General features: G+C 38.4%; 1 protein-coding gene across 12 annotated transcripts in view; it reads right to left on the reverse strand.

The window, feature by feature from the left end:
* Positions 1-13140, reverse strand: part of RAPGEF2 (Rap guanine nucleotide exchange factor 2) — a 181061-nt gene that overhangs the window by 64113 nt on the left and 103808 nt on the right. For 3 of the 12 annotated variants that reach the window (XM_036234002.1, XM_036234001.1, XM_036234000.1), the window contains exon 1: positions 2986-4139. The exons of the other annotated variants lie outside the window; for them this stretch is intronic. In XM_036234002.1, coding sequence (XP_036089895.1) covers positions 2986-3045 — 60 coding nt within the window. In that variant the 5' untranslated portion in view covers positions 3046-4139. Of the gene's footprint in view, positions 1-2985; positions 4140-13140 lie in introns of those variants that run through there. 12 annotated transcript variants of the gene reach the window in all.

The raw sequence follows: 13140 nt of genomic DNA on the forward strand, positions 1-13140 counted from the left end.
TACATTTAGTTAGGGCGTTTTCTTACAAACACTACTTTTTAAAAAGTATTTAATCATGACTGGGGTTTTATTTATTGTAGGTACAGCGCACTTCCTATATCGGTAATTTTTATAGAAATGTACAACTAGATTTCCAGCTTGGTAGGATCAAGTCTATTTGTTATATAAGTGACTCATTTAAAAAATTCACAGAGTTTCAAAGTCATTCCCCTATTGCAGACTTTTCGAAAGCACGCTGAAGGAATGCTATTCCCATGAGACAATCTGAGGCAGGCAAAAAAGAGGAGAGACGGGTAAAAAAAAAAAAAAAACGGTTGGTAAATCGAGGAGTGATGTCTTTAACGTTATCCCAAGGTTTTCCCAACTTACTGAGCCTGTCAAACTTTTTTCATGTAATATCTATTAACAGTTTATACAACCAGTGGTCCACAGTAGTCTTTTGGAAACTGGAGTTTTATGATACATTTTTAAAATGTTAACACTCTCCTTTTATTTTCAAAGTTTACAAAATCAAAAGGCTCCTCTGAAGACTAACTGGAAACACTAGATGACTATGAAGAAACAACCCGTTTCTGGGTGAATGCTGAGTGACCGGGGGGATGATAAAATACGTAAAATTCACTGTCTTAAAAGGTTAAATGAGACTTCATTAATCCAAAACTTCAATGAGAAATTCAACACCTATCACGTGCTTGCAAAGGAGGTGTGCACTGAGCTACACAGAAAACAAATAAAGAACAAAAAACAGAAGCTCTGAAAATTCTGGCAAAGTAGAATAACTGAGTTTACCATTTGTGCCCAATTAGAAAGCCTCCAATTTAAGGTTGTGCTTTTTAATATCTCACTCCTTCCTGTAGTCAAAGAAACAAAGCCACTTAAAAAGCGATACGCTTTTCAAAGGAGCAGAAATGGAAGTATTTGTGAATTTATTTTATTTTACTATGTAAAATGATCTCTGACATGCTCATATAACCTCATCGGCCAAAAGAGGTGCATTTTCACTCATTTTTGCTCTACAACTGTTTTCTGAGTCAACTATTACACGAGAGCCAGAGTAAATAATCTCCTATTCGACTCCTTGCATATAATTAAAATCTTACAGGTCTACTCATGAAACAGTCAAGTCTCCATAACCAAAGAGTCATCAACAAGTATACAGCAAGTTCCCGATGTCACAAGCTGCTGACTCGGCCACATACGATGGTCTGGGGTGGCTAATTCTAGTGTCATGAGAAATAACCACTCACTTGCTTTCTAGAAACTGCTTGATTCAAAGCTATTTTATGGCCAGTGAGCACTCCAGTCTCCGCGCTACTCACATTACCTGTCCCAACGGCTCGTTTTCACCAATCTAGCAATACTTCTTCATGCCCCACCGGTAAATAGTTTTAACGATTTTCTTTGTTCATACAAATTATATTACTATTCATTTAAATACTCCCTCCCTCCATGTTGGGAAAGGAGATACCAAAAAAGATAAACGAGGAACCCGTGGTTTAAACTTGGCTTCTACAGCGCCTCAAATATAGTTTAAGTCATACTCTCCCTTTTACCTGGAGAAAAAAACATGACTACAGAGGAGCTTCACTTCAAAAGCCCTGTTAATAACATCGAACGTCGGGGAACTTCTAACGACCTTCCCTATTCGTGAGACGAAGTATGAGGCCGGTCTTTTTTCGGATCTGATCCGAAGAGGTCTAATTAGTGAGGGCCCACAAGGACCTCATTATGAGGGGGCTGGGCTCTGAGCACGGCAGCGCCGCCTGCCTCCGACACAGCTACCGCCTTAAGAACACCCTGTGGTTCATTGGAAAAGTTAAGACGATGCCGTCAGTCACTTCGTCTAAGAAAATCTCTTGGACTCAGTTAATAATTTGGTCCGTAATGACGAACAGGACTAAATTCTAACCATAAACCCAGCATCTCGTACTCTAAACTCACGGCCTTCTGTCTATAAATTTGCAAAGCCTCAGCGATTTCTCTCCATTTTTTTTTTAATTTTAATGTCTCGTTCTTTTTAGAATACATAAAAGGTAATTCCTATACCCAAATATAATGTCTGCTCGATGCCAGGATGTAAAAACAGACATTTCGAAAATACTTAAAACTACTATATAAGCTGCCTAAATTTATGCATTTTTCATTTTGGGGATGTACAAGTGTGTGTGTGTGTGTGTGTGTGTGTGTGTGTGCGCGCGCGCGCAAGTGTGCGTGCATAAACATGTAAACGCATCATTTAGGGTGCTGGCAGAGACTCCTAACGTGGTGATTTAAAAGTGGCACTGTGGGGACTTGCATCCTGTAACCGGAGGCCAGGACGTGGTGTGAGCCACAGAAAGGCGTTTCTCACCAGCAGCAGTGGCTGCCTGCGGGATTTCAGCATGATAAATGCAGGGCTGGCTCACGGGATCGATTATCAAGAAGCAATACTTGTGGCATTTAAAAGATGCTCTGTGTTTTCATCTCTTATTAATACACGTTAAGAAGTCAGGTGAGTCCCACCAATCGTTTTATTACCAAATCAATAATCAAAGATCTCCCTCCCTCACTCAAACCTCCATGTGAATTCCTTACTACAGATGCCGGTTGCCAGTAATCATTTTCATGATCTCTCACTAAATTCCACTAGAAAAACATTAAAAAAATAAAATAAAATAAAACTATTCGACTATTAAGTAAAAGATGAATTGTCAAGCTGTAATTTCTGGTTATAAAACTCAGCTGTGCAATATTTCTCAATGTTCATGATTTTCCTTGAAATAAATAGTTGGCCCTGTTTAAAATTTTTTTTAAAAATCTCAACAGAATTGGAAGAACAAGCCAGTTTTAAGTTACCCTCCCTCCTCCAAACAGACTACGATACCCTCCAAAAAAAAAAAAAAAAAAAAAAACTGTTTTCTCTGAAGAGAAGCAGCAATATTTCCCATTTTAAAGCAGTTCTCTATGACGTGCTCTCCAAGCACAAGCAGCATTTGCAATACTTACTGAGTGTTTCTCCTGCTGGCCCATAACTCCATGGTTAGCTGGGGCTGCTAGTGGTTTCATAATGAAGAAACATTTGCTGAACTGAATTTACACATCATGTACCAATCTCTCATGGATGGCAAGTCATCCTCTACAGCGTTAAATTAAAAGAAAGAAGAAGAAGAAAAAAAAAGAGGGAGGAGGGAGGAGGAAACCATGCTGCAGCTTAAAGTGTCACTACTGGTAAGCTTAAAAAAAAAAAAAAAAAAACCCTCACACTTGTAGACCAGAAAAGGAATCCGAACAACAGTGCTCGTCTCCATTTTTATAACACTGAAACTCTAACCATCTCGGGCTATGACAAGACCGAGGAAGCCTTAGACAGCTCTCAGTCCTCCAAGAGAACAAGATCATTTCGGAGACTGAAGAGCAAGAGGCAAAAGAAAAGGAAGAAGGGAAGGAAAAAAAAAAAAAAAGCTAAAATGGCTGACTGCACACAGACTCCCCTTAAAAAGGCTTAATACAGAATTATATCAGTCGGGGTGGTATGAGAAACAGTCTCTAGCATTCAGCCAAGCATTGTTAACACTCTTGTTCCATCTGCAATCACACACACGGACCCCTCCAACCAAGCAAAGAAGAAAAAAGAAAAAAGGAAGAAAGGAAAGAAAAAAAAAAATTCAGGGCAGAGCATGTGAATCGGGACCTCCTCCCTAGCTGCTAATGATGCTGACAGAGTGGTGGCCAGTGATCTCTGTCCCACTCCACTAACCAAGTTTGCACAATTAATCTTAGCAGCATGACACTGATGGACATTTAATTTAATGATGCCTGTCCCTCACACTCAACACAAGCATGACTGCCAGCAAGAGAGTGACTAACGGAGACACAGCACATGCACACACACAATCTCGAGAATCATGAGTCTGAATGCAACACACCAACATAATTACATTATTGTGCTTACTTTGGAGGACCATGGCTGCAGGCAGTTGGCATAGCAACGCACAAGGAAAGCCATTTCCTGGGTAGAGAGAAAGCTTCCTTTTCTAAATAAAAAAATTCCTCTTAGGAAACAAACGGCATTGCTGCTTCCTGCAGAAGGCAAGACACTGTAGTCTGTCTCTTAACCTGCAAGGCTCACACTCAATGCAGTTCCAGTGATGTAAGTGGATTTCTCTCCCACCCTCCCTCTCCCTGTATACACTGAAATATTCAGCTCAAATGCTACACACATTCCTTAAGGCTCGCCCCCTCCTCTACTTAACCATTTCACTCATTAAGGTAGCGATGGACAATTCAGATAAAGTAACAAGCTCTTGCCTGTATTAGATCAGCGGCTGTAGCTTAAGCAAGTCTCAGAGGGATGGAATCCATTGATTGCTGACTCCAAATAATATCACTGAAGACAGGGTGGGAAAACGGAGCAAGGACTTACTTGAACAGCTTTGGACTAAAACACGATTTTTTTTCACCAAGGTGAAGGAAGATAAAGGCATGGATGCGACCTCCTCCCCACCCTCAGATAGCACTGTGCTACGGGGAACAAGCATCCATCAACAATGCACAAAATGCGGTTTAACGAGGTTTGTATAAATTTAGAAGATGCGATTTTCACAAACACCACACACACACCACACACGCACGGAGCCTTGCAAAAAATATCAAAATAAACCCACTCAAGTTTATTTTCTTAAAAACCAAATCTAACTTCTCTTAGAAGTAGAGTTAAATTTAATGAAGATATGTTATTCTACCATAAACTCTAAATTTCACCTGGGCCGATTAGTTATTTGAAAGACATTTTAGTCGACGGGGAACAAGCACATTTTAACTCCGAAACACTGGTCAGTTCTCATAGTCGAACTATCTATAAACAGTATACATAATAGAAAACAGATCCGAAAAATCTAACTTTAATAATTGCCTATGGACTTGTCAGTGCTTGCTAATTTGTATTTCTTGCCTACTTACGCAACTCTGAATCCATTCTAGTCTCCTGGCTTTCTTCCCCTCATATTTAAAGGCAACAATTCCCTCCACATTACTATTTTGGAGCCTTCTCCCCACCCATCCCCAAAATACCCCTTTCACAGACTTCTAATATTATCCGTTATCCTTTCTAGTCCACAGACATTCAACCTCCTCTCCACAACTAGAGGTTCTCTGCACTGGCTTTTAAATACGTTCGGGTCTCTCTCAACTCAAAACAAAACAAAAACCAGAAACCTTCGCTAGACCCTACATTCTCCTATGGCTACACTTGAATCTCTTCCTCTTCGCAACCAAATCTCTCAAGAACTCTCCTTTGACTTGCACCCTTCCCTCGTACACACACTCCTCAGATGAAGGACCACCATGGTCCTGTTATACAATTTACATAACTACGAGCTATCCTTACCACCTTTCTCCATGTCCAGTCCATCGTGACGTCCATTAATTAAATTCTTGACCTTTCCTCAAATTTCTATTTCTCTTCATCTCTTCTATCATCTCACTCCAATTATTATTCTTTACCTTGAAAACTGCAAAGGTCTTTTTGAACTGTCTGGATTCAATCCTAACCTAACCTCATCCACACAACCCATTTAATATACTACCTCCAGGGATCTTTTGAAAACTAAAATCTGGTAATTCCGGCTTTATCTGTTGAGCCCCACTTTTCAAATTAAAACATATCAACAGTTTCCCATTGCTCTTAGCATACAGACTAAAACTCTATCATGGTCTGCAAGATCTGCATGTTTTTAAGATGTAATGCATGCTCATGTTCTCCAGGTCACCCTCCATGAATGGGCCAAGAAGGTCTTTTCTGCCTGGAACTCTCCTTTCCTGAATGACTACACTCCACTCCCAAAAACCTATTGGTGAAATGCCCTCAGACTTACGATGATATCGTATATAACCTTCCCTGGAGCACTCAGAACAATTGTGATATTGCATTTAATCACGGAATTATTGAAGCAGTTAGCTCCCACTTCTCCCTCCCCCTCCCCCCTCAGCGTTTGTATGACAGCCACCGTACTTGCAAGCACCTCGCACGGTACGTATCGTGGGCACTCATACTTTTTTGAATGAATGAAATCTCCACCAACAGGGAACGGACACTAGCAAGACCGTATCTGACCTTGTAAACTAGTTCCTGTCAAAAATCTCAAAGACTTTTCTTTAGTAGACAAATGTGATTTCAAAGGAAATGGCACTGATCTTTGAAGGAGCCAAAGCAATATAATGGAGCAGAGATTGTCTCTTCAAACAACGGTAATGGGACAAATGAATACACACATGCTATAAAAAAAAAAAAAATCTAGACACAGACCTTATACCCTTCACAAAAATTAACTCAAAATGAATCACAGACCTAAATGTAAAATGCAAAACTATCAAACACCTACAATAACAGGGTAACACGAGAAACCTCGATGAACTTGGGTGTGGTGATGCCTTTTTAAATACAACACGAAAGACACGATTCATGAAAAAAATAATAGGTGAGCCGAATCTCAGTAAAATTAAAGTCTTCTGTGGAAGACAATATTAAGAGAATTAGAAGACAAGCCAGAGGCCAAGAGAAAATGTTTGCAAAAAAAGACACATCTGATAAAGGACTCATCCAAATATACAAAGAACATTTAACCTTTTTCCCGTCTGCCTCGTGGTAACTCACAGGTTACAATCCTAACCTTAGCCCCAAAGTCTGCCACGAAATATCTTGCTTTTATTATCATTTTCGCATTGCTCTAGCGTATCGATGGTCTTCGGAAACCAATGACATCATTCTATTTATAGCATCCTGTTTATAGCAGTTCGATTGCTGAAAATGCCAAATCCTAGAAAACGCAGCATTCCTACACTAGCTGCACTGGTTTTTGTTTTTGTTTTTTTTCCCTAAATGGGAAAAGGTTAAAACTCAACGATAAGACAAAACTTCATTCAAAAATGGTCCAAAGAACTTCGCAGACACGCCACCCGAAAAGATACGCGGACGGCCGATGAGCGTATGCAAAGGTGCCGTACATCGTGTCACGGGAATGCAGATGACAGATGCAGGTGACGGCAACACTGGGACACCACCTCATGCCTGTTGGATCGGTCGTTACCTAAAACAGCGACAACACCGAACGCTGGCGAGGGTGTGGAGCGACAGGAGCTCTCGTTCCCTGCCGGCGGGGGCGCAAAGTGGCGCGGCCGCTGCGGAAGGGAGCGTGGTGGCCTCTCACCAAACCAAACACGCTCATCGCGTGACCCAGCAGTGGCGCTCAGGATGAAAAAATACCGAGAGTTAAAAGCTTTCGTCCACGCAAAATGGCACACGGACATTTATATTCATAATTCGTTTTACATTCATCGCTTCGTGAGCTTGGATCATAATTACCGAAACTTGGAAGCTAGTCTTTCCAGATGTGTCTCAGTAGGTGAATGAATAAATTGTGGTACATCAAGACAACGGAATGTCATTCAGGGCTAAAAATAAAGAGCTATCAAGCCATGAAAAGACACGGAGGAACCTTAAATGGACAATCCGAAGTGAAAGAAGTCAATCTAAAAAGGCTACATACTTTATGATTCCAACTCTATGACATTCTGGAAAAGGCAAAACTATGGAGACAAGAAAAAAATCAGTGGTTGCCAGATGCGGAGGGCCATAAACAGGTGGGTCACGGAAGACTTTAGGGCAGAGAAAATGCTCTGTATGGTATCATAATGACAGACACATGCCATTACACATTTGTCCAAACCCACGGAATGTTCAACACCAAGACTGAACCCTAAAGTAAACTAGGGACTTTGGATGATTGTGATGTGTCAATGTAGGTTCATCCTTGACTTAAACAAAAAACAAGTACAATTCTGGTGAGCGATGTTGGTATATAGGGAGCGGGAGGGTGTATGAGTGGGGGCTGGGAGGATATGGGATATCGCTGTATCTTTTTCTCAATTTTGATATAAACCTAAAACTGCTCTAAAGAGTAGTCTTTAAAAAAAAAATGGTGTCAAAAAATAGAAGCCACCCAACTGTCGACCTATGAATGAATGTATAAATGAAATGTGGTACAGACAAACAATGAAGTATCACTCAATCTTAAAAAGGAATACAATTCCGTTAAAGCTACAACAAGGATCGACCTTGGAGACACCGTGTTAAGTGAAATAATCAAGTCACAAAAAGATTAATAGTGTAAGATTTCACTTATATAAAAAGCCTACTGTTGTCAAATTCGTAGACAGAAAATGGCAGTCGTTAGGGGGTTCGGGGCAGAGGGTAAAGAGGAGTTACTATTTAACGGGCATGGAGTTTCCACTGCGGAGGATGAAAAAATTCTGGAGAAGGATGGTGGGGATGGTGGCATCACAATGTGAATGTACGTGATGCCACTGAACTGTGCACGTAGACATGGTTAAAATGATCCATTGAAATGTTATACGTGTTTTACCGCACTATGAAAAAAGTAAAGGGCAACTCGAGAACCACATGATCGAGTTCTACAACTTTCATCCATCAAGCCCATGTCCCACACACCCATCACAAAAACTCTTCTTCAAGTTTAAATAAAACTACCCCTGTGCTGACGGAACTGACCTTCTACGTGAAGGTTTCCCATTGCTTGCCTCCGACTGGGAAAATGCGTCATTTCTCTCAAGAAGGAAGCTAGCCCCATCAGAGAACCTGATAAACGAAGTCAGAAAATCACACAGCCTCAGGCACTGATGCTTTTCTGTGCTGAGACTAGGTGTGATCTCTCTCACAACCTGGCTCCATGCCTACAACCCACATATCTTAAAAACTCATGACTGTAATACTGAAATTTTAGTATCCATACTACCTTGGCATAATTGAAGCACAATTTTGCCAGGTTATAATATGCCAAACACCGCTTAAGAAATGAAATATAGATAGAAGATTTAAGAGAATCTCTTATTGTAGATTTTACACAAACAAGAATAAATCACACTTGGAAGTAGCCTTAAACTGGGTTATATTTACCCCATTCCTTAACAATCTAGATTTAATAAATACTATTAAATAGAGTCAGCTAGAAAAAATGACCATGTAACAACTCTCTGCCCTGTGTCAAAAACATCTAACGACTTTTAATTATCGATGGCAATGATTCAAAGGTAAAAATGACATACATAGTTTGGGACACTACTTAATTTCCATGCTAAATGTAACAGCATTATATTCATTTACATTTTCTCACCTTAAGTATTTGCTTTATAATTACTGTGAAATTGAGAAAAATGGTCTGTTTTTCTCAGTAATTATTAATCACATTTAGAATTAATATGTTCATTTATTTATATTTACTTATAATATCTACAGTGTTTACTCATAGATTTCAAGGTGCTTTACAAACATTTAATTAAACTTGGTCAAAACCCAAGGGAAGTAATAAAATAATGTATTCATCTTTCACAGAAAAATAAAAATAAATTACATAAGATTACAAAGTCAGCAGTTTGGAAGAATACAAAATAGAACTCCAGGCTGCTAATGCACCTTACTTCATTTATCCACTGTATACTGATTTCTTCCCTCTTGCCCTTACCCCAATCTGTGAAATGTGTAATTCTTTGATATCTAGAAACAAGAAATTTTAAAAACTTGACTCCTAATGTCTTATTGTCCACCAAAGAAATGACGTTTAAAAATGCTACTTTCTGTATGAACACACCAAACTGATTAGGCACTAAGCAAATGCGAAATGAAGTTATTGTCCTTCCTATGATCAGAAGTTGTTATTCTATTTTCCTAAACCCAACACATCCCTCTATTAGTATAGTAATTCTTCCCCCTCCCCAAAGAAAAGTTGATTATCTGATAAATTCTTTATAACAGTAATTCCATTCTACATTTCATACAAATTATTCCATCCTCGGGTACACCTCAGACAGGTCTTCCACACAGACCCTTCCAAAGCAATCACAGAAGAATTCTGGGCTAAAAAAATTTTTTCTATGCTGATCAAATAAAATGGTACTTCAGTTTCATTATTTAAAATAACGTAATTATGAAATGAAATGAGGGCTTCGAACACAATGTCTGACACATAATAATTGTTAAATATCTGAATCGAATTTAAATACAGACTTTAGAAATATGGGGAACCTGTAACTTGAATCGGCACCTAGTATTAGAAAGATCTCATTTAAAGTCCAAAAAAGATCACCCAGATAGACTCCAAAGACATGTTCCAAAGAAATGTTTAAGCTATTACTTCAATAAAAAAGTTTCTGATAACAAACTGTTTATCTTGCATCCGATTCATTACAGAAAAAAACAATGTAGTAACTTATCTATAATAAATACTCTCAATATCTACATATAACATATGAAAAGAGAAAAAAATTAAAGATGGTACGAGATGGAGGCATGCAGATAAACAAATAAAACGAAGCCTGTAAGTCAGTGAGAAATTCCGATGTAAAGAACGGGGCTTTTAAAAATACACTTATTTGAAAAATGAACAGACTTTAATAGCTGATTTAACAAAGCTTACTTCATTTCCTAGAAACTATTTCAAGAAAAACCAGACTTCATCTTGAAATGCTCAAGGTTACAGAGGTAGACAGTCCTTGTACACTGGTTGCAAATCATTTCACTGCTTTTTCAAGGAGCAAGGGCCTCGAACTGGCTCCCTATTCAAATGCCAATGGTAATTATTATCTTTATTACTAATTTGGCATGCAACATATTCCCTCATGATTAATATGTTTGTACAAACACAATGAATTGTTAATTATTCTCTATTTTTTATTTAACGAAAAGAATAATATCGATCACAAACCAGAATATAAGTTAACTGAAGGCAGGGACCATCCGATTTTTGTATTTATTTGATACTGTCAGTAACAAATTATGGTTTATCTCTGGTATTTAACACTCAGTAAAATTGCTCAAAGAACAAATGCAGCAGTGATTTCCCTTAAACTTTTTCAAAACTAACCTGTAAAGTATTATGACACCGGTTTCCAGATGAGGAAAGGCACAGGATAGTTGTATAACCATAAAGATGTCCGAGTTGTTTACCGACAAAATTAGGTGTTTCAACTAACTTGACAGGTGAAAAGAGTAGACTAAAACCGGCAAATTTCGATGAACGGAAGAGGGATAAATATAAAGACCTACACGTGTACCGTCATACTGTGACTCGTACAAGCACGGGATAGAGGAGGAGATCAGGCCAGAGGAACAATTTGTAGAGGGGAGGGAGCTAGTCACAGTTCCAGATGAGCCAATGCACAGTGCTCTGAAACCTTATATAATCTTGGGTTACAGTACCAGACATATAACATCCAGAGCAAGGAAGACAGGACGTTCTGCCGTCACCTGCACTGCAGGGTGTTGCAGGACCTTACATAAGGTGTCGCAGTCGGTTTTAGGCACATGACTTAGGGGTGATAAAGAGTCATTGTGGTGTTCGAACAGCAGAAAACCTAAATGACAGGAAGTCTGTAAGAAGTTAAGAATGTTGAGCCCAGGGAATATGCCTAAAGAAGTAGGATCCCTTTAAACGTCTGAAGCACGGTTCTAGGAAATGGAATATGAATATTCATTAGCGTTGCTTTAAGAAGATATCTAGAACCATGAACTAAAATCACAGGGAGGCAACTTTCTACCAAAATCAAGGAAGAGTTTCTTAGTAATTAGACCTTTTCTATAATAAATAATAACTGCTGTGATTTACTAAACCCTGACTCGGTACCAGGCAGTGGGAGACAATTTTGACACACATTACATAAGGACTATCTCTCAAATATCGGTGACAAGTGCAATTAAAAATCTTCAAGCAGAGGCTGCATGTCAGTGATTATATAGGAAAAAAATACATTGTGTTAAGTGGTTGGTTTGGCTGGGAGATTCCTAAAATCTTTTCAAGTGTTTGCGGTCATCTTATCTAACATGGCTGTAAGCAAACGTTAGCTGATAGCAAAATGGAAGTAGAAGGGGTAATGTGATATAGAATTATAGAAGAGAGATCACATGAATAGAAATGAACCTATCTTGGGATAAGATTTCCTGGTGGTAACTATCCTTGATTCGGAGATTTCTGTCTTCCAACATAGGCAGTCGACGAAGGAATTAATTGCTCTTACTTTTTAAAAATTATAGTGATAATTTGACAATAGTTTAGAAATTTTTAACATCCACACCTTCCAAGTTAAAAGCTGTCAAACTTAAAGTAAAAAGTAATTTTCTTAATATTAGCAATCATTTGGATTATTAAAAATTGTGCATAACTAGATAATTGGTTTTATAGAAAGTTTTTTAAAAACCTTGAAATTACTTAATATATGTTTTCGATATTCTCTTTTTTTCCAATATTCTCAAATATTACCAAAAACGCTTTCAATATTTTCTGGTACAGAAGCAAGCAATTTGATGATGCTGGTTTTTCACCTCTGAAAACTACATTTAGACAACAGCAAGTTGTTTTGGTTCATTAAAAAGTCATACTCACGAAAAGATCTTTCAGGAGGATTTGGCTTGTGTTACTTATTATTAAATCTAACTTTTAAAACACACCAATTACATAGTCATCTTTTGTTATGAAATGGTACTTCTTACCAGCGAAAACCACTGGACTAACTAGAAAGAATTAAAGAGAATAAAAGTAACGCTGAGCTTTACTGATGAGAGATACATGGTTCGACAAGGGAAAACACTTGCAACAAAAAAAATATTTATAAATCAAGCAAAGCCCATCATCACTGCCAATGTAACGCAGTAATCACTCTTCACGTTGGACGTTCTATGCTCTAGCCTACTTCATTTAAAGGTTCTTAAACAGTAGGCATCTAAAGTAGTTGAATTATTTGATATTTGCCTCTTTTAGATCAAAACAAAAGTTGAAGTAGTGCAAAATTAATACACGTTAAATTCGTTTTTAAAAATAAATAATTTTATGTATCAGGAAAGGAAAGAACGCTTATGTCTGTGTTTGACCATGAACATGGGACATGTTAGTTCACCTCTTGGACCTCAGCATGTTTATCTCCCAACAGCAGAGACACCATTTCCCAGAGTTTAGAACTGCAGGGATGTTTAATTGACAGAATGTATGAGAAAACACCGAGCTAACTGGTATATGTCATTAGTATTCAATAAGGGTCAATTTTATTCTTCTATCCAAGATATTCTGAAAAGGAAGCTGCACTCGAAGTTTGGGCGAA

Source organism: Rousettus aegyptiacus, unplaced genomic scaffold (assembly GCF_014176215.1).
Source record: "Rousettus aegyptiacus isolate mRouAeg1 unplaced genomic scaffold, mRouAeg1.p scaffold_m13_p_16, whole genome shotgun sequence".
Taxonomy (NCBI): Eukaryota; Metazoa; Chordata; class Mammalia; order Chiroptera; family Pteropodidae; genus Rousettus; species Rousettus aegyptiacus.